Consider the following 25099-nt stretch of genomic DNA (forward strand, 5'->3'; position numbering starts at 1 on the left):
TTGCAATGCAAAGATGTATGCTTTACTTTACAAAGAGGTATTTTTTCAAATTAATGTAGGCTCCAAAATCATGGTGAAGTAACTTCCAGCATTTTCTAGGCTCGAAGTACAATGTAGTAGGACTGGGACTACAGTGCGACAAGTAAGATTTTCAGGTCCAGAATTTAAAGGAGCACAGAGAGGCTCGGTAGTCACAAATAGAGTATTTTGTTGTGTCATTTTAAAAAGATCGGTTTTAATATAAAATAATTCAGAATGAACAAAATACTAATTTTAAATAAAGACTGGATCCAACCTACACTTGTATGATACCTCCTTGCCTCATTCTGTAGGTATTGTAACCTGCCATAGATATTGTACAATAAACTCTCAGGGGCTGGCACTGTGGCATAGTAGACGAATCCTCCTTCTGCAGCTCTGGCATTCCATATGGGCGGCCGTTTCAGTTTCAGCTGCTCCACTTGCAATCCAGCTCTCTGCTATGGCCTGGGAGAGCAGTGGAAAATGGCCTAAATGGTTGGGCCCCCTGTACTCATGTGGGAGACCTGGAAGAAGCTTCTGGCTCCTGGCTTCAGACTAACCCAGCTCTGGCCATTGAGGCCATTTGGGGAGTAAACCAGCATGTGGAAGACCTTTCTCTCTGTCTCCCTCTCTCTGTAACTCTGCCTCTCAAATAATTAAATAAAATCTTTAAATACTTTTCTGTGAAAGAAATTCTAATATTTGAAAATGAAAGATGTAATTCCAAATCCTTGAAGATGGGAGGAGGTTAAGGAAAATGATAGAAGGAGCTTAAATGGAGTAGATTTCCAGTGAAGGCAAGACTCTGAATCTGTATTGTGTATAAAATTATTTATTCTAGGCCGGCGCCGTGGCTCACTAGGCTAATCCTCCGCCTGCAGCATTGGCACCCCGGGTTCTAGTCCCAGTTAGGGCACCAGATTCTGTCCCGGTTGCTCCTCTTCCAGTCCAGCTCTCTGCTGTGGCCTGGGAAGGCAGTGGAGGATAGCCCAAGTGCTTGGGCCCCTGCACCCGCATGGGAGACCAGGAGGAAGCACTTGGCTCCTGGCTTCAGATTGTCACAGCGCATCAGCCGTAGCAGCTATTTGGGGGGGTGAACCAACAGAAGGAAGACCTTTCTCTCTGTCTCTCTCTCTCTCTCACTGTCTAACTCTGCCCGTCCAAAAAAAAAAAATTATTTATTCTATTCTTAGATCAGTACTTACTTAAGTTTTTCTTATTGTAGCATGGCGGACACCGACTTATTTATGGAATGTGAGGAGGAAGAGTTGGAGCCGTGGCAGAAAATCAGTGACGTCATCGAGGACTCTGTAGTTGAAGATTACAATTCAGTGGATAAAACTCCTGCAGGTAACAAAAGCCCTTTGATCATAGATTGCTGTTTAAATAAACTCACAGGCGTTTTGGTTAAGTGTGAGGTGGAGAAGGACTTTAAGAATCCAGGGATGCCTTATTGTGGCACTGGTCTTCCCGTCTTTTCCTTGCACTAGCTTGTGAGTGTATCAGTTTTCTCATCCGTAAAATTAGAAAAGCTGTATTTATTTCATTAAAAACATTGAGAGGTTGGATTAACTAATGTTCATCAAGCATTGAGCAATCCTCTTACCAGATGATGTGTGAATGCAAAGTGGTGATACGTGTCAGAGCTCTTTACAAAAACAGGTTCCTATAGTCTGCTTTTGTTTTTGTTTTACTTGAACTTGGTTTTATTTGTGAGCTGAGCAGAAATTCCTTTGTGTTTGTCTTCAAGAACAGTTCAGAAATTTAGGTGTGTTAGCTTCTCTTTCATAAAGTTGATATTATAGGATCATGTTCTAGGTTACCCTGAATTCAGAAAGTGGGTTGCAGTTCTTTTTCTCCCTTAAACTGTACCATAATCTTCCCTTCCTTGAGACCTGAAGATGGCATTGGTTTAGTCTGAAACAGGACAGAGTTTAGGGTCTTGTGGATGGCTTAATACGTGTAGTTACAAATAATAGTAGTGGTGACGATAAGCCTTTGAGTCCTAGCTTGTTTGTGCTGTGTAAGCAAAACAGTAAAATCCTGCTGCAGTGGCCCAGTGTTCTAACTTAATTAAGCAGGAAACGTAAGACAAGGAGATTGCATCTAAGTGGTAGACTAAGGGACAACTAGAAGGAGAAAACATATGAACAGTTGGGGTCTGTGAACGAGATAGGAATCTCTGGTTATAGGTTAAAGGGAAAACTAGAGCAGTATCCTTTAGTGTCATCTGTCCCTGTCTCCGAGTGACTATGCCTCCCCTTCCCCACAGTTTCTGTGAGCCAGCAGCCAGTCTCGGCTCCAGGGCCCATCGCTGCCCATGCTTCTGTTGCTGGGCACCTCTCTACATCCACCACCGTTAGTAGCAGCGGGGCACAGAACAGCGACAGTACAAAGAAGACTCTTGTCACACTAATTGCCAACAACAATGGTAAGTGGGATTACTGGGAAATTCCTCCTGGGCTAGAGGGGTGAGAGAATAAAAAAGGTCTCAGGGACAGCTATCCTTGTTCAGTGTGGTGCTGGTGTGGTTCCGCTAGTTGGAGAATGAACTTAATAATGGTTTTCTGGTATGGAGGTGATTCTGTAGGTGGTGCTGTTCCTTTTAAGTTGGTGCTGAATCGATGCTGGTGTTTCAAGGAAGAGGGCAGCAGGTTCTTGATACTGATCATCTCTGGGAGACAAAATATAAACTTAAAATTCATGCTGAAAAAAGAGATCTGGGGCTTTTGTTTGGTTGGTTGGTGGTGTTTTTGCTTTTGTTTTCTCAATTAGAAGGATCCCGTTAGTGTGGAAGGATTTTCCCAGGGCAGTTTTGTTCTGTGATTTCTCTGGGCACATTCATTTATTGAATTCCTGGATATTGGTTTATTGGTTCCTGGGTATGCAAGGTAGGATGAGGTTAGTGCTGACCTGGAGAGAGTGGCTAAAGAGTAGTGTTTGTAGTATATTTATTGGCTAGAGAGATGACAGAATATTGGTTTGTCTTTCATTTCTGGCAATTTTTACACTCTGAAGAAGAGTTATTGACAGGTTATTTCTCAATATTTGTAACTAAAATACGTACTTTCATAGAATCATTGCATTGCTACAAGGGTCTTGTTTTTTAATTATTTTATTAACTTGAAAAATAAAATAGTTCTATTACTGCAAGAATAGTGTGTGTACTGTAGAAAAACCAGAAAGTAAAAGAAAAATCTTAACTGTAATCATACCACCTGGAGATAATATTTTATAACGTTCATTGTGTATGTGTACTTTTGTAAATGTTTATATAGTAAATGTAGTGATTTGCTATTTATAAAAAATGGGATCATATATGCTGTATTACTTTCTTTAGCTACTTTCCCCCTTCATATGAGGTAAATAAAACATTTTTGAGGACTCACTGTATTTCCCATTACTTAACATATTCACAGTAGGTTATAAAAGAATATATCGCTATTTTAAAGCATTACAATGAACATCCCTCTGAATCTTTTTTTTTTTAAGATTTATTTATTTATTTGAAAGGCAGACCCATAGAGAGGCAGAGGCAGAGAGAGAGAGAGGTCTTCCATCTTCTGGTTCACTCCTCAAATGGCTGGCACAGCTGGAGCTGTGCTGATCTGAAGCAGGAGCCAGGAGCTTCTCCCAGATCTCCCACACAAGTGCAGGGGCTCAAGGACTTGGGCCATCTTCTAGTGCTTTCCCAGGCCATAGCAGAGAGCTGGATTGGAAGTGGAGCAGCTGGGACTCGAACTGGCACCCATATGGGAATCTGGCACTGCAGGCGGCAGTTTTACCCGCTACGCCACAGCACCAGCTTGTAAATCTTTTGTTACATTTAATCCTGAGAATGCATTTATAAGAGTCATTGTTGGATCAGAAGTCATAATTTTTAAAAAGGATTTTGGTAGATATTTTTTCTAGATTAGCCATCCCAGAATGTATCGGCTTGTATTTCTACTAGAAGGGTATATGGAGTTCTTATTTTTGGATATAACCATTTACATATGGCATTCCCTTATTGTTTGACATTTAATAGGATCCTAATTTTTAGTGATTTAAAAACAACACTATGGTGAGCATCCTCAGGCTTAGAAGTTTATGTGACAAATAAAAACTGCATATATTTACGGTCTACAACATGCTTTGATATCTGTTTATACATTGTGAAATGATTGAATCAAGCTATTATCTATCACCTCGCATATTTGAAACACAGAGAGCAAGCTTCCATTCATTGGTTTATTCCCCAAATGCCAACGACAGCCAGGACTGGGCCAGGTCAAAGCCTGGCGTCCAGAACTCCACTCAGATCTCCCACATGTTTGGGACCCAACTACTTGAGCACCAGTATGTCTCAGGGTACACATTCATAGAAAGCTGCGTTGGAAGCAGAGGAGCTGAGACTCAAACCAGGCACTCCAGTATGGGATATGGGTGTCCCAAACAGCAATTAACCACTGCACCACATTCCCATCTATGAGTTCACCTCTTTTGGATTCCACATGTAAGTGAAATCATGCAGTATTTGTAATTTTATGCCTGATTTATTTCACTTAGAATGACAGGATTTTCTTACTTTAAACAAATGCTTTTTATTTGAAAGGCAGAGAAGCACAGAGAGACACACACACAGAGACAAACACAAAGAAATATTACATTTGTCAGTTCATTCCCCAAATGTCTGCAACAGCTGACAGGGTTGGGCCAGACTGAAGTCAGAAACCAGGAACACAATCCCACGTGGGTGGCAGTGACCCAAAAACTTGTGCCATCACAGCCTGCTTCCTAGGGTGTGTCTTAGCAGGAAGCTGGATTCAGAAGTGGAGCCAAGACTCAGTTGCAGGTACTCATACAGGATGTGGAAGTCTCAAGTGACAGCCTAACCCCGTACCAAATAACTGCCTGACCCTTCCAGCTTTTTTGAGATACACAGAATCATTATCAGTAGTCACCCTATTCAAGGTTTATAAGTTTTAAATGTCTGTTTGAGAAGTTGTCTAACTTACCTTACCATGAACTTTTCTTTTCTTTTTCTTTCTTTTTTTTTTTTTTTTTTTTTTTTTTTTTTTTTTTTTTTTTGACAGGCAGAGTTAGAGAGAGAGAGAGAGAGAAAGGTCTTCCTTTTTCCATTGGTTCACCCCCCAAATGGCCACTACGGCTGGCGCGCTGTGACAATCCGAAGCCAGGAGCCAGGTGCTTCCTCCTGGTCTCCCATGCAGGTCCAGGGGCCCAAGCACTTGGGCCATCCTCCACTGCCTTCCCGGGCCACAGCAGAGAGCTGGACTGGAAGAGGGACAACCGGGACTAGAACCGGTGTGCCGGCGCCACAGGCAGAGGATTAGCCTAGTGAGCCGTGGCACCGGCCCTACCATGAACTTTTCTAAAAAAATATTTATTTATTATTTTGAAAGAAATTTATTATTTTGAGACAGAGAACTTCCATCTACTGGTTTGCTCCCTAGATAGCCACAACGCCAGCACTGGGCAAGGCTGGAGCCAGGAGCTTGAGCTTCATCTGGGTCCCCTACATGTGTGGCAGGGGCCAAGCACTTGGCCCATATTCCACTGCTTTTCTCAGACTATTACCAGGGAGCTGGATCGATAGTGGAGCATCCGGAACACTAACAGGCGCCCATATGGGATGCTGACTTGCAGGCAGCAGTTTAACGCACTGTGCCACAATGCTGGCCCCCTTAACTGTGAACTTTGTGCCTGAATTCCTAAATACTTTCCACCAAAACAATCTTGTCTTTTAATTCAATTTTCCATGAACTTTTTAAAAGTTTTTTAAAAGCATTTATTTATTTGAAAGGCAGAGTTAACAGAGAGAGTGCTCTTCTATTTGTTGGTTACTTCCCAAATGGCCACAGTGGCCCTGGGGTGGGTCAGGCCGAAGCCAGGATCCAGGATCTTCTTCTGGTCTGCCATATGGGTGCAGGAACCCAAGCACTTGGACCATCTTCTGCTGCTTTCCCGCCTGCATTAGCAGGGAGCTAGATTGGAAGTAAGGCAGCTGGGACTTGAACCAGCATGCATATGGGTTGCTGGTGTTGCAGACAGTGGCTTAACATTGCTGTGCCACAACACTGTCCCCTCCATGAACTTTCTGAGGTAATCAGAAATGACACATACCAAATAGGCAGATTTGTCAAGAATAAAGATTGCAAGTTCAACATGAGATAGGTGGAGAGTAAAGAATCTGTCTCTCCCTCTCTTCCTCAGGTAAAATGTAAAACACTTTTTTAAAGCTAGAAGACAGGATTTTCAATGTTTTCACCACAAACAAATGATAAATAGTTGAAGAGATGGATATGCTTACCCTGATTGGAAGATTACACAATGTATACATATATTGAAATATCACTGTGGTAGCCCATAAATATGTACACTTTTTGTTTCAATTAAAAAACTTTTAAGTGGAAAAAAAAGGTTGTGAAACTTAAGCTGGATGAAATTGACATAAGGGTTTACAATATAAGGACCTATGCACATATGGAAACTTAATAGATGACAAAAGTGGCACACAGATCATTGGAGAAGAAGGAATGAGACTATAAATGCTGTTCAGGTTCATGGTGAAAAAATGGTTCCCTACTGTTACACATACACGAAGCAGAGCTTGAACACTTTTAGAAGAGGGGCCAGCTCTGTGGCATAGTGGATTAAGTCATGCCAGCATCCCATATGGGCTCCAGTTCACAGCTCAGCTATTCCACTTCTGATTCAGCTCCTTGGTGATGGCCTGGGAAAGCAGCAGAGGGATGGCTGAAGTGCTTGGGCCCCCGCACCCATGTTGGAGATGCAAAAGAAGCTCCTGATTCCTGGCTGTTGCAGCCATTTGGAGAGTGAACCAGCAGATGGAAGATTCTCTCCCCACTCCCCGTGCTCTAGCTTGCTCTAACTCTGCCTTTCAAATAAATAAATAAGTCTTCACAAAAAAAAACTTTGAGAAGAAAATATGAGGGGGCCGGCGCCACGGCACAGTAAGTTAATCCTCTGCCTGCAGTTCTGGCATCCCATGTGGACACTGGTTCGAGTCCTGGTTGCTCCTCTTCCAATCCAGCTCTCTGCTGTGGCCTGGGAGAGCAGTGGGAGACCGGGAGGAAGCGCCTGTCTCCTGGCTTTGGATAGGCGCAGTTCCGGCCATTGCAGCCATTTGGAGAGTCTCTCCCTCTCACTGTCTGTAACTCTACCTCTCAAATAAAATAAATAAAATCTTAAAAAAAAAAAAAGAAAATATGAGAATGTTTTTGTGGTCTCATAAGAGGGAAATATCTTAAACCAAATATAAAAATGGGCTAACCATAAAGAATAAGATTAATAAATAGAACTACATTATAGGCTGGCATTGTCGCTCAGAGGGTTAAGCCACCTCTTGTGATACCAGCATCTTATATAAGAGTGCTGGTTTGAGTTCTGGCTTCTCTGCTTCCTATCGAGCTTCTTGCTAATGCACCTGGGAAGGCAGCAGATAATAGCCCAAGCATTTGGGCCTCTGTCACCTGTTAGGAGATCAGGATGGAATTCCTGGCTCCTGGCTGTTACAGCCATTTGGGGAGTGAACCAGCAGGTAGAAGATATCTTTCTGACTGTCCTTCTATCACGCTCTTTCAAATAAATAAATAAATACATCTTTAAAAAAAAATAGAGGGGCTGGGGTTGTGGTATAGCAGGTAAGCCACAGCCTGTGACGCTGGCGTCTCATCTGGTTGCTGGTTCAAGTCCTGGCAGCTTTACTTCTTTTTTTTTTTTTTTTTTTTTTATTTATTTTATTTATTTGAAAGAGTTACAGAGAGAGGTAGAGACAGAGTGAGAGGTCTTCCATCCGCAGGTTCACTCCTCAATTGGCTACAGTGGCCAGAGCTGCGCCGATCTGAAGCCAGGAGCCTCCTCTGGTTCTCCACGTGGGTGCAGGGGCCCAAGGACTCTGGCCATCTTCTACTGCTTTCCCAGGCCATGGTAGACAGCTGGATCAGAAGAGGAGCAGCCGGGACTAGAACCGGCATCCATATGGGATGCGGCGCTACAGGCCAGGGCTTTAACCTGCTGTGCCACTGTGTCGGCCCCATGCAGCTCCACTGCTGATCCAGCTCCCTGCTGTTGCGCTTGGGAAAGTGGGGAAGATGGGACCTGCACCCACGTGGGAGGACCAGATGAAGCTTCTGGCTTCAGCCTAGCCAAGCCCTGGTTGTTGTGGTTTTTTGGGAAGTGAACTTGTAGATGGAAGATTTCTCTGTTTCTCCCTGTCTTTCAAATAAATAAATAAATAAATCTTTTTTAAAAATAGCATTACATTAAAGACATGGTTAAAAAGGAAAAAAAAAAAATACTACAGCACTGGCCTCAGGAAAAAAAATTTTTAAAGAGCCAAAAACTAGAGGAAAATATTTACAACATCTATTACTTTACAAAGGATTAATATCTAGGATATATTAAAAATCTGTAGTAAAAGGATAACTCAAGAAGAACGGGCGGGGTCTGGTGCTATGTCGCAGCGGGTAAAGCCTCTGCCTGCGGGGCCGGTATCCCATATGGGCACTGGTTGAGTCCCTGCTGCTCCACTTCAGATGCAGCTCTCTGCTATAGCAGAGAAGAAGAATGGGTAAAGGACAGGAACAGGAATTTAATGGAATAGGAAGCAAGAATGACCAGTCCCTATGTGAAAAAATGTACAGCCTCAATAGTAACTTGGGAAATGTAGATTAATAATACAATAATACCATTTCAGAAATTTTTATACTAAACCAAACAATATTTAATTGCATTTTCATGAATTAAGTTTCTGAAGTACCCTCATTATTACTCTAATAAAATCCAAAAACAAATACAACTAAAATACATATTGTTCATGTGTATAAAGCTAGTAGGTTTTTTTTATGATTTATTATTTATCTGAAGGGCAGAGTTAAAAGAGAGGGATTGATCTTGCATCTGCTGGTTCACTCCCCAAATGGCTGCAATGGCCAGAGCTGAGCCAGTCTGAAGCCAGGAGCCCAGAGCTTCATCCGGTCTCCCACGTGGATGCAGGGGCCCAAGCACTTGGGCCATTTTCCACTGTTTTCCCAGGCCATTAGCAGGGGGCTGAATCAGAAGTGGAGCAGTCAGGATTTAAACTGGCGCCCATATGGGATGCAGGTACCACAGGCAACGACTTTACACATGGTACACCACGGCGCCGGCCCCAAAACTAGTTTTTTAAAAAAGAAAATTTGGTGCAGTGGTTGACACTGCTTGGGATGCCCACTTTCCACATTGGAGTGCCTGAGCTCCAGTCATGGCTCTGCTAAAGCTCGCCTTGGGAGACAGCAGGTGATTGGTACAAGTGCTTGGGTACCTGCCACCCATGTGAGAGATCCAGATGGAGTTCCCTGGCTGCTGGTTTCAGCTTGGCCCATTCTTAGCCATTGTAGGTATTTGAGAAGTGAACCAACCAGTGGTTGGTAGATGTCTGTCTCTTTCTCTGTCTCTGCCTTTTGAATACAAATATGAAATAAATAAAAATTTTCAGAAAGCAAAAATGATAATCATAAATTGAGGAGAGGGGTCCCTCTGGGAGGTAGGCCAGGGATTGAGGAAGTGTAGGAGAATGTAGATGGTATTAATAACAGCACAGCCCTAAACTGGGTAGCAAATTCAAGAGTGTTTTAGCATTGTGCCTTGTAATTTACATTTTTAGAACATTTTATATTGGCTAAATGTTAACAATTTGTCTAGGAGGTGACACAGTTTTGTCTTCTACCCCAAAATACCTATTGTTCCATGGAAGGTAATGTGTTTAAAAAAAAAAATCTGTAATCCTTTCCTAGTTATTAAATTAGGCGCACAGAAAAGTATATTTCAGGGGACCACAATGCCTGATTCTTGTATTTTGTTTCATTTATTTAATTTATTTGAAAGGCAAAGAAATGTTCTATTTATTGATTCACTTCCCAAATGCGTACAACAGCCAGGGTTGGACCAGGAGCTGTGAGCTCAGTTGGGGTCTCCCATGTGAGTGGCAAGGACCCAAGTACTTGAGCTATCCACTTGCTGCTTCCTAGTGTGCACATTAGCAGGAAGATGGTTTGGAAGTGGAGCCAAGACTTTAACCTGGGCACTCTGATATGAGATGCAGGCAGGCATCCCAAGCAGTGTCTTAACCACTGTAACAAATATGTGTTCCTCCCAGTTCTGTTCTATGTCATATAGTTCTGTACTAGTTATACAGGTAATCCTCAAACATTTATTTATTTTGGGGAACAAGAAAATATTTTTTAAAAAAACAGTGTTGATTAAAAGAGAATATCATAATTATACACAAAAATAATCTTGAAAAAAGAAAATTGGAGGACTCACTTCCTAATTACATAACTTAATACAAAATTTATAGTAATCAAGACAGTGTGGTGCTTGTTGATTTAAGGGAAGACAGAATAATGGAATACAATTGAGAATTCATAAATAAACCTTCACTTCTTTGATCAGTTGATTTTCACCAAGAGTGCCAAAACAGTTTAATGGGGAAAGTTGGTTTTTGGCTTTTTGGGTGTTTTGTTGTTGTTGTTTTTGTTTTGTTTTGTTTTGTTTTTGACAAATGATACCAGGATGACTGGATACTTGGTCAACGTGGAAAAGAATGTAAATACACCCTACCTCATACCGTAAACAGATTTAACTTTAAGGATATCAAAGACCTAAATGTAAAAGCTAAAACTGTAAACCTGTTAAAAATTTGTATACATTTTTATGACCTTAGGAAGGCATTTGGCAGAGAGGTTAAGATACTACTTGGGACATCAGCATGCCCTATTAAAATGCCTGGGTTCAAGTCCTGGCTCCATTTCTATTTCCACATTCCTACTAATGGGCACCCTGATAGGCAACAGATGATGATTCAAGTAGTTGGCTCTCTGCTAACACATGGAGAGCTGGATTGAATTCCAAACTCTGTCTTCAGCCTGGCCCAGATCTGGCTTTTCTGGACATTGGAGGAATGAATCAATGGATGAGAAATTTCTCTCTCTGTCTCTCAAATTAAAAAATTTTTTTCATGACCTCAGGTTATATAATGGTTTCTTTTTTTTTTTTTTTTTTTTTTTTGACAGGCAGAGTGGACAGTGAGAGAGAGACAGAGAGAAAGGTCTTCCTTTGCCATTGGTTCACCCTCCAATGGCCGCCGCGGCCAGCACACTGCGGCCGGCGCACCGCGCTGATCCGATGGCAGGAGCCAGGTACTATCCTGGTCTCCCATGGGGTGCAGGGCCCAAGCACTTGGGCCATCCTCCACTGCACTCCCTGGCCACAGCAGAGAGCTGGCCTGGAAGAGGGGCAACCAGGACAGAATCTGGCGCCCCGACCGGGACTAGAACCCGGTGTGCCGGCGCCGCAAGGTGGAGGATTAGCCTAGTAAGCCGCGGCGCCGGCTATATAATGGTTTCTTAGGTATGATGTTAAGAGCCTATGTTACCAAGGAAAAAGTACACAAATGGACTTTTTAAAAAATATATTTATCTTATTGATTTGAAATATAGTGTTACAGAGAGAGGGAGATTCAAAGAGGTCTTCCAACCACTGGTTCACTCTCCAGATAGTCGGAGCTGAGTGGATCCGAAGCCAAGAGCTTCTTCCAGATCTCCCATGTGGGTGCAGGGGCCCAAGCACTTGGGCCATCCTCTGCTGCTTCCCCAGCTGCATTAGCAGGGAGCTAGATTGGAAGTGGAGCAGCCAAAACTTGAACCGGCGCCCAATGTGATGCTGGTGCTACAGACTAGGCCTTTAACCCTGTGTGCCACAACACTGGCCCATACAAGTGGACTTTAGAGCAAAATTAAAACCTATTATGGGCCGGCGCTGTGGCTCACTAGGCTTCTAGGTTCTAGTCCTGGTCGGGGTGCCGGATTCTGTCCCGGTTGCCCCTTTTCCAGTCCAGCTCTCTGCTGTGGCCCGGGAGCGCAGTGGACAATGGCCCAAGTACTTGGGCCCTGCACCCGCATGGGAGACCAGGAGAAGCACCTGGCTCCTTCCATCGGATCAGCGCGGTGCGGCCATTGGGGAGTGAACCAATGGTAAAGGAAGACCTTTCTCTCTGTGTCTCTCTCTCACTGTCCACTCTGCCTGTCTAAAAAAAATTAAAAAAATTAAAAATAAAACCTATTATGCTTCAAAGTACACAAATAGAAAAGTAGAAATACAGTCTATTCAATGAGAGAAGATTTTAACGAATCATATATATCTGGAAAGTATATAAGGACATATATTTAGAATATACTGAGAACTGCTACAACCTCATAATAAAAAGACAAATAATTCAGTTCAAAAAGGATAAAGTGGTGTGGGCATTTGGTCTAGCAGTTAAGACACCAAATTAGGATATTCATGTCCCATATCTGAGTGCCTAGTTTGATTGCTGGCTGTGGCTCCTCATTCCAGCTTCCTGCTATTGTAGATTCAGGGAGGTAGCAGCAATGCTAAGTAGTTGGGGTCCTGCCACCCGTGTGGGAAACCTAGATGGAAATACTGACTTCTGGCTTCAGACCACCCACCCTGTTGCAGGCATTTGGGGAGTAAACCAGCAGACGGAGTCCTCTCTTTTCTGTCTGCCTCTCAAACAAATAAAAATTTTAAACAAAGGACCCAATAAAAGGCATTTCTCCAGAGAAGATATACAATGGCCTGTAGAATCATGAGTTTTTAGAGAAATGTCAATTTAAAATGTCAGGTATTTGGCCTAGTGTTCCTACATTGAAGTCCCTGAGTTTGATTCCTAGCTTTTAACTCCAGCTTCCTACTACACAGACCTGGGAGGCAGCAGGTAATTCAAGTAATTGAACCTCTGCCACTCATGTGGAACACTTGGATTATGTTCCCAGTTCATGGCTCTGATGCAGCCTCTGCCATGGGAGGCACAAATGGGGACCTTTCACTGCCTGCCTATCAAACACACATGCACGCGTGCACACACACACACACACACAGAGATACCACTAGGATAACTGAAGTTAAAAAGCTATCTTATTGTTATGAACAAGAACATGTATTAGGAATGTAAGAAATGTAAGAACATGTATTAGGAATGTAAGAAAACTGTTGTGAATTTCTGGTAAGACGGTAAAACAGTGTGGTCACTTTGGAAAACAGTTGGCAGTTTCTCACACATTTAAACAGAAAATTACTGTATAACCCAGCAGTTTTTAAGTAATTAATTGATTAATTTGAAAGGCAGAGAAACAAGGTCTCCCAACTTCTGGTTCACTCCCCCAAATTCCTAAAATTGCCAGGGCTGGGCTAGGCGGAAGTCAGGAATTGGGAACACAGTGGGTCTCCTGTGTGGATGACAGGGACCTAAACTCATGACCCATTGTTTGCTGTCCCCCAGGGTGTACATTAGTAGTACTCAAATCCAAACATTCCAGTATGACCCAGCAGTTCTACTCCTACTGTATATCTAAGGAATTGAAAACTCTCACACAAATATTGTGCATTCACACAAATATTGGCTAATCCTCCGCCTGTGGTGCCAGCACACTGGGTTCTAGTCCCGGTTGGGGCGCCGGATTCTGTCCTAGTTGCTCCTCTTCCAGTCCAGCTCTTTGCTGTGGCTCGGGAGGGCAGTGGAGGATGGCCCAAGTGCTAGGGCCCTGCACCCGCATGGGAGACCAGGAGGAAGCACCTGGCTCTTGGCTTCAGATTGGCACAGCGCACCGGCTGTAGCAGCCATTTGGGAAGTAAACCAACAGAAGGAAGACCTTTCTCTCTGACTCTCTCTCACTGTCTAACTCTGCCTGTCCAAAAAAAAAAAGTTCATAGCAGCATTGTTCATTATGGTCAAAAAGTGGGAAGTACTTGAGTATCATCCAATTGGTGAATGGATAAGCAAAATGTTTCCTATCCATACAATGGAATATTATATAAAACAGAATAAGGGGCTGGAGCTGTGGTGTAGAGGGTAAAGCCGCTGCCTGCAGTGCTGGGATCCCATATGGGCTCCGGTTCAAGTCCCAGCTGCTCCACTTCCAATCCAGCTCTCTGCTATGGCCTGGGAAAGCAGTAGAAGATGGGCTGCTGCACCTGTGTGGGAGACCCAGCAGAAGCTCCTGGCTCCTGGCTTCAGATAGGCGCAGCTCTGGCCGTTGCGGCCAACTAGGGAGTGAAACATTGGATGGAAGACCTTTCGCTCTTGCTCTCGCTCTCGCTCTCGCTCTCGCTCTCCCCCTCCCCCTCTCCCCCTCCCCCTTTCCTCCTCCCCCTCCCCACCCTCGCCTCTCCTTCTCTCTCTGTTTAACTCTGACTTTCAAATAAATAAATAAATCTTAAAAAAAAAAAAAAAAAAAAAACACAAGGCCGGTGCCGCGGCTCACTAGGCTAATCCTCTGCCTTGCGGCGCCGGCACACCAGGTTCTAGTCCCAGTAGGGGCACCGGATTCTGTCCCGGTTGCCCCTCTTCCAGGCCAGCTCTCTGCTGTGGCCAGGGAGTGCAGTGGAGGATGGCCCAAGTGCTTGGGCCCTGCACCCCATGGGAGACCAGGATAAGTACCTGGCTCCTGCCATCGGATCAGCGCGGTGCGCCGGCCGCAGTGCGCCGGCTGCGGCGGCCATTGGAGGGTGAACCAATGGCAAAGGAAGACCTTTCTCTCTGTCTCTCTCACTGTCCACTCTGCCTGTCAAAAAAAATAAAAAATAAAAAAAATAAACACAGAATGAAATGGTGACTTAGGTCATAACATGGAGGGACCTTGAAAACATATCCAGTGACAGAAGCCAGGTACAAAAGGTCACATTGTATGATTTCATTTTTATGAAATGTCCAAAATAGACAAATCAACAGAGATAGAAAGATTAGTGGTTGCTAAGGGGCTGGGAAGAAGAAAATGAGGAATAATTGCTAATGGATATGGAGTTTCTTTTTGAGATGATAAAAATATTCTGGAATTAAATAGGGATGATAGTTGCATAACCTGTGAATATACCAAAATCCACTGAGTTGTGTACTTAAATGCATAATACGTAGATTATATCCCAATAAAGCTAGGGTTTGGAGGATTTTAAGTGTCTGGAGTAAAATTTTGGGATATTTACAATGTATTATGAGAGAAGCTGCTGATATTCCTCCCTTATTTCATGAGTGTATGGTTGTGGTCCCTAGTTTATTTGAGAGTAAACTTGGAGGTAGAAAACTGTCTAATTCTTCTAAAGGCTCTTTGTTGTTAAGCCCTAGAACGCTGCTTCTTTTTCTCCTCCGGAAATCTGTGTAAGATACTTGAATGGTTAGATACTCTTTGAACAAAAATTAAGATGACAGAAATCATTTAAAATGCTTCTAAAATAAATAAAAATGCCCCTAGATAAATAAACATACTTTCATTTACCCGGTGTGTCTTGCCATATGCTGATACTTACTTTCCATTGAATTGTGGATATAATCTAGATTTAGAAATTCATATTTTATTTGCACTGTATGTTTGGGAAAGTCCTAACAATCCACCCAAATTGAAACATGACCCTGATGTAAGAGAGAATATTAACAGAAAATGCTATATTACAGTTTTCATGGGAACTTTGCCTGTCTTTATAGACTTGCTAATTACTTCCACATGAGTTTTTTAAAAAAATTATCCTTCCCTCCCTTATTTAATTGGGAAACTGAGCCAGTGCTTATCTGAGAGTTTAAGGCTTAAGGCAAATAATAAATAAGAGATTATTTCCTTTTGCCCTAGCAGTTAAAATAATGATTTAAAAATATGTATTTTTTCTTGACCTGTATTTTTCAACCATAAATTTCAGAAGGATAATAAGAGATGGATAGGGAACCCATAGATAAAGAGGCATAAGAAATATATCTATCACTTGAACTTTTCAGTAATTTTGTAACCTGATTCAGATGTTTTTAAAAAATATAGACAGTTATATATTTGAATTCTAACTGGGTATTTGATATTGAAGAATTACTACAAAAGTTTAGCAGTAATAATGGTGATGTGATTCTTTCTCCTTTTTGTCAGTCCCTACCTTATAAAGATACATACTGAAATGTTTACAGATATGATCTGGGACTTGATTCAAAATAATATGGGAAATTTTGAGTGTAGGCAGTATAGATGAAATATGATTGACCATTAATTAATAATTATTGAAGCTGGGTGATCTAATGTGAGGATTTATTATATTTTTATTTGTGCTTGAACTTCTCCACAATAAAACATTTAAATTTTAAAAAATATATAGTGAATAAATTACCAGGATAGTGAGCATAGGTAAAACCTGCTAGTTTGTGTGTGTGTATCTGTCAGCCTCTGTAATCACCAGTCTGCTGGCCCAGTAACTGAAGGTCTCGTGTACTAATGAGCTCTTAATTTGTAGGAGAGTTTGGGACAAGTCATTGTTGGCCTGTTGATATCTACCTGTGTACCCACTCTTTGGTCATCTCTGTAGTAACACTGACTACATCTGTCAAGTGGAACATAAAGTTCAAAGGACCCATTCCATTCTGATGATTTGGGGTGAAAAGTTGAGGCAATATTTTACTTGAATCTTTGGCTTAAGTATATTGATTGGTTCTCTGAAATTTTCTATCCAGTTTTAAGTATTTGTAAATCAAGCTTAGTATTAATGATTTTTTAACCTAATGATATTTATTAATACTTATTTATGAAGAAATCATTATCTTCTGAAGTATCATTTTCATTTAGTGTGGGTTAATGTTTGACCAAGTCTGACTTCTATTTTCAGCCCTGATGACATGAGACAGAGAGAGAGAGAGAAGCCTGTTAATTGTCTGCATTCACACCCCTCTAAAGGACAGTGGCTGTTTAGAGACTCCCACCTTTCTCAGACTTGACTCGCTAGGAAGAGATGTCTTTCTTTAGATTCTGTATACTTGCTTAGTTAATGTTTTGCTGGTGAACATTGCTTTTTCAGGAAGATTAAGAGAGATTAGCTAACAACAAGTTAGATTTTGACCAAATAGTTTTACTTAGCTAAAATATGAAAAAGACTTACGTATTCTTTTATTCCACCGATTTGGTGTGAAGACCGTGTGGCCACTTAAATTTTCTTAATCAAGGTAATAGCCACGTAGAAATCTAAAGATGTCTTTCGGCCCTACTTAAGACATATAGGTGGGATATTAGTGACTCTTCCCTACCCACCTCTTTTTCTGTCAGTTGTAGATTTGGGTGAAGCTTAAATTTCTGGTGAGTTTGGTGACATTAAACCAGAGGTGAGTGACTGTCTTGACTATTTGATATGTGGGATACTATTGCCTTTCTAAGACCAGAATGTTTATAAAATGTGGGCTTCGCATTGTTTGTAACATTGCTTTCTCCCCTGCTTCTCCCTTTTACTCTTCAGCTGGCAATCCTTTGGTCCAGCAAGGTGGACAGCCGCTCATTCTGACCCAGAATCCAGCCCCAGGCCTGGGCACAATGGTTACTCAGCCAGTGTTGAGGCCAGTTCAGGTCATGCAGAATGCCAATCATGTGACTAGTTCCCCCGTGGCTTCGCAACCAATATTCATCACTACACAGGTGAGTTAAACTGAGTTCTGGGATTGGTAGAGCAGGGAAAGACTGCCTTGCTTCGGGTTCCTGAGACTTGTCCTTTGACCAGCTTTCTCATTGGCTGTGTGGTAATCGGATACTGATCTTTGTAGAAAGCCTAGCATAGCTTCGTGGCTGTGTTATTGGCTCCTCCATATCCCCTTAGAGGTCTTTTAAATGATTGAATGAAGGTCTGGACAGAAATTAATGGGAAAACTTGGATTAGGAAGCCTTCACACGTGGCTCTAAAACGATTCACCCTTTGCCTTGGGGTTGCTTTTCTTCCCGTGGGGTGAGTTAATTGACTTTTGGAGGTCTGTCTATGAAATTGGGAACATGATGGAGATCTCTGGAAGAGGAGGAGGATGATTTATGTGATATATAATGTGGTGATTTGAAGTTAAAATCCTGATTCTGAGTATGGAATCTAAAGGTGAGTATTTTTCCTGGGGCTTCCTGAGTTTACCCTTTTCATAAACTTGCCAGAGATTTATGGGCTTGAGGCTGACTTTGGTAACAGTTTCTTAGGATTGCTTATGTTGACTCATACTGATGAATACTCCTAGTATTTTTCCTTTTATGCTTTTTAACAGTTTGGAGGCCATTTTGTGGTTACGTTTTTTTCAGCTGCAGCTCTCTTAAATCAGGAAATAGGTTTACATTTTTTGCTCTTACGTGCCAAAGCTCCAGTTTTGGTATTTTGTCACTCAAAAATTTGCCAAATCTCCTAAATTTCTACATCTCAATCATTTAGAAGCTCTTAACTCTAGAGAGAACCGTTAGGTTAAAAGTGTGAAAATTTTTTTGGATACAGGTCATACTGCAGTCTTTGCTAGTGTTAGTGGACTCCATATTAAAGATCATTTTGCTTTTTAATACAGGGATTTCCTGTAAGGAATGTCCGGCCTGTACAAAATGCAATGAATCAGGTTGGGATTGTGCTGAACGTACAGCAAGGCCAAACGGTTAGACCAATTACACTAGTCCCAGGTAAGGAAAAATGTCTCTCCACTTGGAATAAACTGGCATCCAGATTTGCTTTTATTGTTGGAAATATTCTAGGTCACTTAAAAATGTACTGAAAAAAATAACAATCTTAATGATTTAAGCCAAAATTAAAAAAAGTTTCTAACCTTTGGCCAGGGTGGTAGCTTTATTTATTTTTCTGTTTAGCTTTTCACCACCCTTCATGAGGCACTAAAATGGGTTATCTAGTCATCTTCAGTAACTGCTGTTTCAGTCAGCTATTACGTTTATCCTGAAGGAAAATTATCAATACAAACTACCAAATTCTGTACTCCTCAGACATCTGCTCACCTGGTGAGATTATAAACTTTATTTTGCTTTAATTTTATACACAAATTTTAGATATTAATAAATGGAATATATACCCTTTGAATAATACTACCAGTGACTAGATAGAATTTTAGGAATCTAAAGATTGGATTTTTAAAAATCTTACAAAATTCCTCCACACATTTCTTGTGTGTAAGTTTACTGTAATTTAGGCCAAAAAAAAATTAGTTGCTTGTAAAGGTATATCTGTAGCTTATCTTGTGAAATATTTGAGTGTTTTCTCAGAACCTGCAGGGTTGTTTTTTTGGCCTTCAGTCTAAGCAGCTTAGCCTATCATGTTCTGATATTTCTTAAATATTTCTCAGTGGAATTGTCTCCAGAGATGTTCTCCTTTGGGACAGTCTACTGGAATGGCAGTCTGTCTTCTGTGAGTGTATGTATGAGAGAGGACTTTTTCAGTGTTCTGAGAAAGAAGCATCCCTTTTTTCAGGATCAAGTCTGCCCTTTGGCTTATATGCACCCATACTGTCTCCCACCCTTTGTTCTGCAGTACTGCTCTGAAGCTACTGATTGTGTTTAAGGCAGTGTGGTAAGGTGTTTGGGTAGGGGGGACTTGACGGGAATCTTACTCGATTTAATGGTTTTAGGTTACCTAATTTCTGTTAGGGGAATGTATTTCACCAATGTGGACACCTGTATTTTTAGACTTTAGAATCTGTGCTACTCCTAGTAACCTGACAGTTGTCAGTCAGTTTGGGGAAATAATCTTTCCCTGTCTTAGTATTTCCAGTCAAGGCAGGGAGCATTTGTTGTAGGTGAGCTTACTGATCAGTATTTGTCTCTTCTTTGTCTCTCTTTTGAAGCCCCAGGCACCCAGTTTGTTAAGCCGACAGTTGGAGTTCCCCAGGTGTTCTCTCAGATGACCCCAGTGAGACCAGGCTCCGCAATGCCAGTGAGGCCCACCACCAACACTTTCACCACCGTCATCCCAGCCACTCTGACCATTAGGAGCACCGTCCCACAGTCCCAGGCCCAGCAGACCAAGTCTACACCCAGCACTTCCACCACTCCCACTGCCACACAGCCGACCTCACTGGGACAACTAGCTGTTCAGCCTCCAGGCCAGTCCAACCAGACCTCAAATCCCAAACTAGGTAAGGCTTGGGAAGACAGTGGCAGAGCTGGGGTGAGGTGGCGGGTGGAGAGCAGATGATCACCTGGTCAATGTAGCTCCCTCCTTCCCCTCTCCACCTGCAGTGAGCATTGCCAGCTTTGTCACTGTGAAGCGACCTGGGGTGACAGGTGAAAATAGCAATGAAGTGGCCAAATTGGTGAATACCCTTAACACCATCCCTTCCCTGGGCCAGAGCCCTGGGCCAGCAGTAGTATCCAACAACAGCTCTGCCCACAGCTCTCAAAGAACCAGCGGACCTGAGTCTTCAATGAAAGGTACAGTAGGCTGAGAACCTCTGAGCAGCAGTCATTGAAAAATTTTAATAAAGTATTTATTTTATACTCTGAGGGAAATAAAAAAGAACATAGTTGCTGCAGTCTGTTTTCACAGATACTAATGTAGTGAAGAGTACAGCCAGTTGTGAAAAGTGTAACCAAAACAGCTCCAAGGAATTCTATGTATGGATTGGTGAAATGGATTGACTGATCAGAGATGGTTGGAATAATCAAAGGTGGCTTCATGGAAGAAATAGTTTTCTGAACAAGATTTTAAAGTTGGGATTTGGATAGAGGTTTTTGTTTGTTTTAAGATGTATTCATTTATTTGAAAGACAGTTACAGAGAGAGAGCTCTTGCATCTGCTGGTTCACTCCCCAAATGGCCGCAACGGCCGAAACTGGGCTGATCCGAAGCCAGGAGCCGGGAGCTTCTTCCAGGTCTCCCACATGGGGCAGGGGCCCAGACACTTGGACCATCTTCCACTGCTCACCAGGCACATAAGCAGGGAGCTGGATCAGAAGTGAAGCAGCGGCCGGCGCCGCGGCTCACTAGGCTAATCCTCCACCTAGCGGTGCCGGCACACCAGGTTCTAGTCCCGGTTGGGGCGCCGGATTCTGTCCCGGTTGCCCCTCTTCCAGGCCAGCCCTCTGCTGTGGCCAGGGAGTGCAGTGGAGGATGGCCCAGGTGCTTGGGCCCTGCACCCCATGGGAGACCAGGAAAAGCACCTGGCTCCTGGCTCCTGCCACCGGATCAGCGCGGTGCGCTGGCCGCAGCGCACTGGCCGCGGCGGCCATTGGAGGGTGAACCAACGGCAAAGGAAGACCTTTCTCTCTCTCTCTCTCTCTCACTGTCCACTCTGCCTGTCAAAAAAAAAAAAAAAAAAAAAGTGAAGCAACTGGAACTTGAACCAGTGTCTGTATTGTATCCTGGCACTGCGGGTAGAAGCTTAACCTTCTATACCACAGCCCTGGCCCTGTGGATAGAGGGTTTCAGTAGGAGGGTATGAGCATAGTGAGGGTTTTCAGTGGTCTAGAGCAGCAGTTGACAAACTTTTTGTCAAGGGCCCAGCATATTTTAGACTTTGTGCATCATCTGAGCTCTGTTGCAGCTGTTCATCTGTGCCATGTAGTATAGAAGCAGCCACAGATGACCCATAAATTAGTGAATATGGCTGTGTGCTCCACTGAGAATACTCAGGGTCTCTGAAATTTCAGTTTCATGTAATTTTCTGTGTCAGAAAATTTTATTCTTTTATTTATTTATTTATTTTTGACAGATAGAGTTAGACAGTGAGAGAGACAGACAGAGAGAAAGGTCTTCCTTCCATTGGTTCACCCCCCCCCAAATGGCCACTACGGCCGGAGCTACGCTGACCCAAAGCCAGGAGCCAGGCGCTTTCTCCTGGTCTCTCATGCGGGTGCAGGAGCCCAAGCACTTGGGCCATCCTCCACTGCCCTCCCGGGCCACAGCAGAGAGCTGGACTGGAAGAGGAGCAACCGGGACCAGAACCCGGCACACATATGGGATGCCGGTGCCACTGGCGGAGGATCAACCAAGTGAGCCACAGCAACGGCCCCAGAAAATGTTATTCTTTTGCTTTTATTTCAGCTATTTAAAAACATGGAAACCTTTAACCAACAGTGCTGGGAAAACTGGATATTAATTTTTCAGATAATGAAATTAGGCCCATACCTTATACCAAATACAAAAATTAACTCAAATTGGATTGGATCAAGATTTAAAAATTCAAGAAAAACTGTAAAACTCTTAGGAGAAAATAAGTGAGAAAATCATCGTGGTACTGAATTTGACAATGTTTATCTTTCTTGGAGATGACTCTAAAAACAGGCAAGAAAAGGGAAAAAAAAGGATAAATGTATTACATCAAAATTTAAGACTTTTGTGCAGCAAAGTACTGTTACCAACACATTGAAAAGACAACCCACAGAATGGGAGAAAATATTTGCTAATTATATATATGTAAGTGGTTAATATCTAGAAAAATGCAGTACTCCTACAACTCAAGTAAACTGGCAATTAAAAAATGGGCAAGAGGCTAACGCTGTGGCCTAGCAGGTAAAGCCACCGCCTGCCATGCCAGCATCCCATATAGGTGCTGATTCAAAACCTGGCTGCTCCACTTCCGCTCCAGCTCTCTGCTATTGCCTAGGAAAGCAGTAGAAGATGGTCCAAGTCCTTAGGTCCCTGCACCTGTGTGGAAGACCAGGAAGAAGCTCCTGGCTCCTGGCTGTCTCCCTCTGCCTCTCTGTAACTCTGCCTTTCAAATAAAATTAATTAATTAATTAATTAATTAAATCTTTTTTAAAAATAGGCAAAAGAGCAGGTGTTTTAACTTTATGGCCAAGATGCTAGGGCAGATACCTGTGCCATATCAATACCTGGGTTCTGACTCCAGCTTCCTGCTATTGTAGACCCTGGGAGGTGGTGGTGATAGCTCAAGAAATTGAGTTCCTGCCACCCACATGGGAGATTGGATTGGGTTTAGGTTCCTTGCTCCCACCTTCAGCCTGGCCAGGTCCCAGCCATTATGAGCATTTGGGCAGTGAACCAGCGGATGGGAGAATATCTGTTCATTTGTCTATCTCTGTCTATTCTGCCTCACAAATTTTTTTTAGTGGACAGAAGACTTGAATAGACATTTCTCCATAGAAAAGTATAAAATGGCCATAAGCATATTTAAAAATCTCAGCATCACTATCATTAGAGAAATGCAAATCCAAACTACAGTGAAATAACTTATTAGCATAACTACCATAAAAAAAAAAAAAAAAAAAAAAAACAGAAAATCAAAAATGCTGGTGAGGATGTCGAGAACGTAGAACCTTTCCACACTGTTGGGGGAATATAAATGATGCAGCTACCATGGAAAACAGTGTGGTGGTTCTTCAAAAAATAAAGGTACAGTTATCATATGCACTGGGAATTCCACCTCTGGGTATATCCCCAAAAGGATTGAAAGGAAGGACTATGGGCTGGCACTGTGGTACAGGAGGTTAAGCTACCATCTGCAATGCTGGCATCCCATAAGGATGCCATTTCACGTCCCGGCTGCTCAACTTCCAATCCAGCTCCCTGCTAATGTACCTGGGAAGGCTACAGAAGATGGCCCAAGTGTTTGGGCCCCTGCCACCTAAGTGGGAGACCCAGAGGAAGCCCATGGCTCCTGGCTTCAGCCTCTCCCAGCCCTAGCTGTCATCGTCATTTGGGGAGTGAACTAGCAGATAGAATTTCCTCTCTTTCTCTTTCTCTCTCTGTGTGTGTGTGTGTGCGTGCGCACACGCGCACACTTTTTCCTCTCTCTAATTCTGACTTATAAACAAATGCATAAATCTTAAAAAAAAAAAGAGGAATTAGAACAGATGCTAGTACACTCATGTTCATAGCATTATTTACAACAGCTGAAAAGTGAAAACAATCCAGGTACCTGCTGATTGAACAGATAAGCAAAATGTGACCCAGACATCCAGTGACACACTAGGTTCCAGAAGGAAGGAAATCCTTCCTTCCTTCCTTCCTTCCTTCCTTCCTTCCTTCCTTCCTTCCTTCCTTCCTTCCTTCCTTCCTTCCTTCCTTCCTTCCTCCCCCTCTCTCCCTCTCTCCCTCTTTCTCTCTTTCTTCCCCCTTTCTCCCTTCCTCCCTCCCTCTCTCTCTCCCCTCCCTTCCTCTCTCTCTCCCTCTCTTTCTTTCTTTTTCCCCCCAAAGAAACCTTTTATTTAAGGAATACAGACTTCATGCATTTCTTAAGTACAGCTTTAGGAATGTAGTGATTTTTCCCACCTTACCCACTCTCCCACCCCTCCACCTCTTCCCTCTCCCATTGCCCGTCCCCTTCTCCACTAAAATTGATTTTCAATTAACTTTATACATGGAAGACCAACTCTACTGAGTAAAGAGTTCAACAATTTGCAGAGTAAAAATAACCAAAAACAAAACAAAAAACCGTTCCTCAACAGTGGAGAGGAAGGAAATTCTGACATAGACTACAGCACTGGTGAGTCTTGAGGACATTGTGCTGAGTGGAATAAGCCAGCCAGTCTTAGGAAAGATACTGTATGACCCCATTTATTAAAAAAAAAATCCTTCCTAACCAGAAAAATAATGTAAAAGTCAGTCTTTCCTCACAGGCCAAACAGAAACTGGTGACTGCCTTGCCTTTGATATACAGGCTACAGCTGGCCGACTCCCAGCCTAGAATTAGAAGAGTAGAAGGAGTGTGCTTCGAGCGTGGTGATCTCATGCTTCCTTACCTAGTGCATACTTGTCAGGGAGTATGTATGTTCTTGCCAGTATTGTCACATTAATCTTATCAATTCTTACTTCTTGCAGTGGCCTCTTCCATCCCAGTATTTGACCTCCAGGATGGTGGACGGAAAATTTGTCCACGGTGTAACGCTCAATTCCGTGTCACTGAAGCTTTGCGAGGTCACATGTGTGTAAGTCATCCTGCCTGTGATGGGGTCCCGCCTAAGTGGCTGCCACGTCATAGACCTCCTCCTTCACGTGGGGAGCCTAGGAAGCAGGGGCTCTGAATGACCCAGAAGCTTTTGGAAGTTTGTCTTTCTCTTGCTCTGTTCTAAAAGAGCTGCATACTTTGGAATGTGACAGGAAATATTTAAAGACCCTTCAGTAGAACATATGTGACCTTACTTTCTTAGCATAGGAGAACAGGTTTGTTAAATAACCAGAACCGTCTACCAGAGAGCTTGGGGCCAAATTATGTGAGTGGTTAAGAGATATAAGACAGGCAGGGGTAAATATACACTGTAAACCCTGTAGAAAACTGAGGCATGAAAGCCGGCTGACAA

The 25099-nt window shown here is 42.8% G+C and overlaps 1 protein-coding gene across 23 annotated transcripts in view; it reads left to right on the forward strand.

Moving 5' to 3' along the window:
• Positions 1-25099, forward strand: part of POGZ (pogo transposable element derived with ZNF domain) — a 60412-nt gene that overhangs the window by 18648 nt on the left and 16665 nt on the right. For 7 of the 23 annotated variants that reach the window (XM_051856070.3, NM_001375378.1, XM_051856068.3 and 4 more), the window contains 7 exon segments: positions 1247-1371; positions 2294-2452; positions 17338-17513; positions 18407-18515; positions 19685-19975; positions 20052-20270; positions 24621-24727. In XM_051856070.3, the coding sequence (XP_051712030.3) occupies positions 1248-1371; positions 2294-2452; positions 17338-17513; positions 18407-18515; positions 19685-19975; positions 20052-20270; positions 24621-24727 (1185 nt within the window). In that variant the 5' untranslated portion in view covers position 1247. 23 annotated transcript variants of the gene reach the window in all.

This window comes from Oryctolagus cuniculus, chromosome 7 (assembly GCF_051225735.1).
Source record: "Oryctolagus cuniculus isolate XC-2025 breed Fujian yellow rabbit chromosome 7, ASM5122573v1, whole genome shotgun sequence".
Taxonomy (NCBI): Eukaryota; Metazoa; Chordata; class Mammalia; order Lagomorpha; family Leporidae; genus Oryctolagus; species Oryctolagus cuniculus.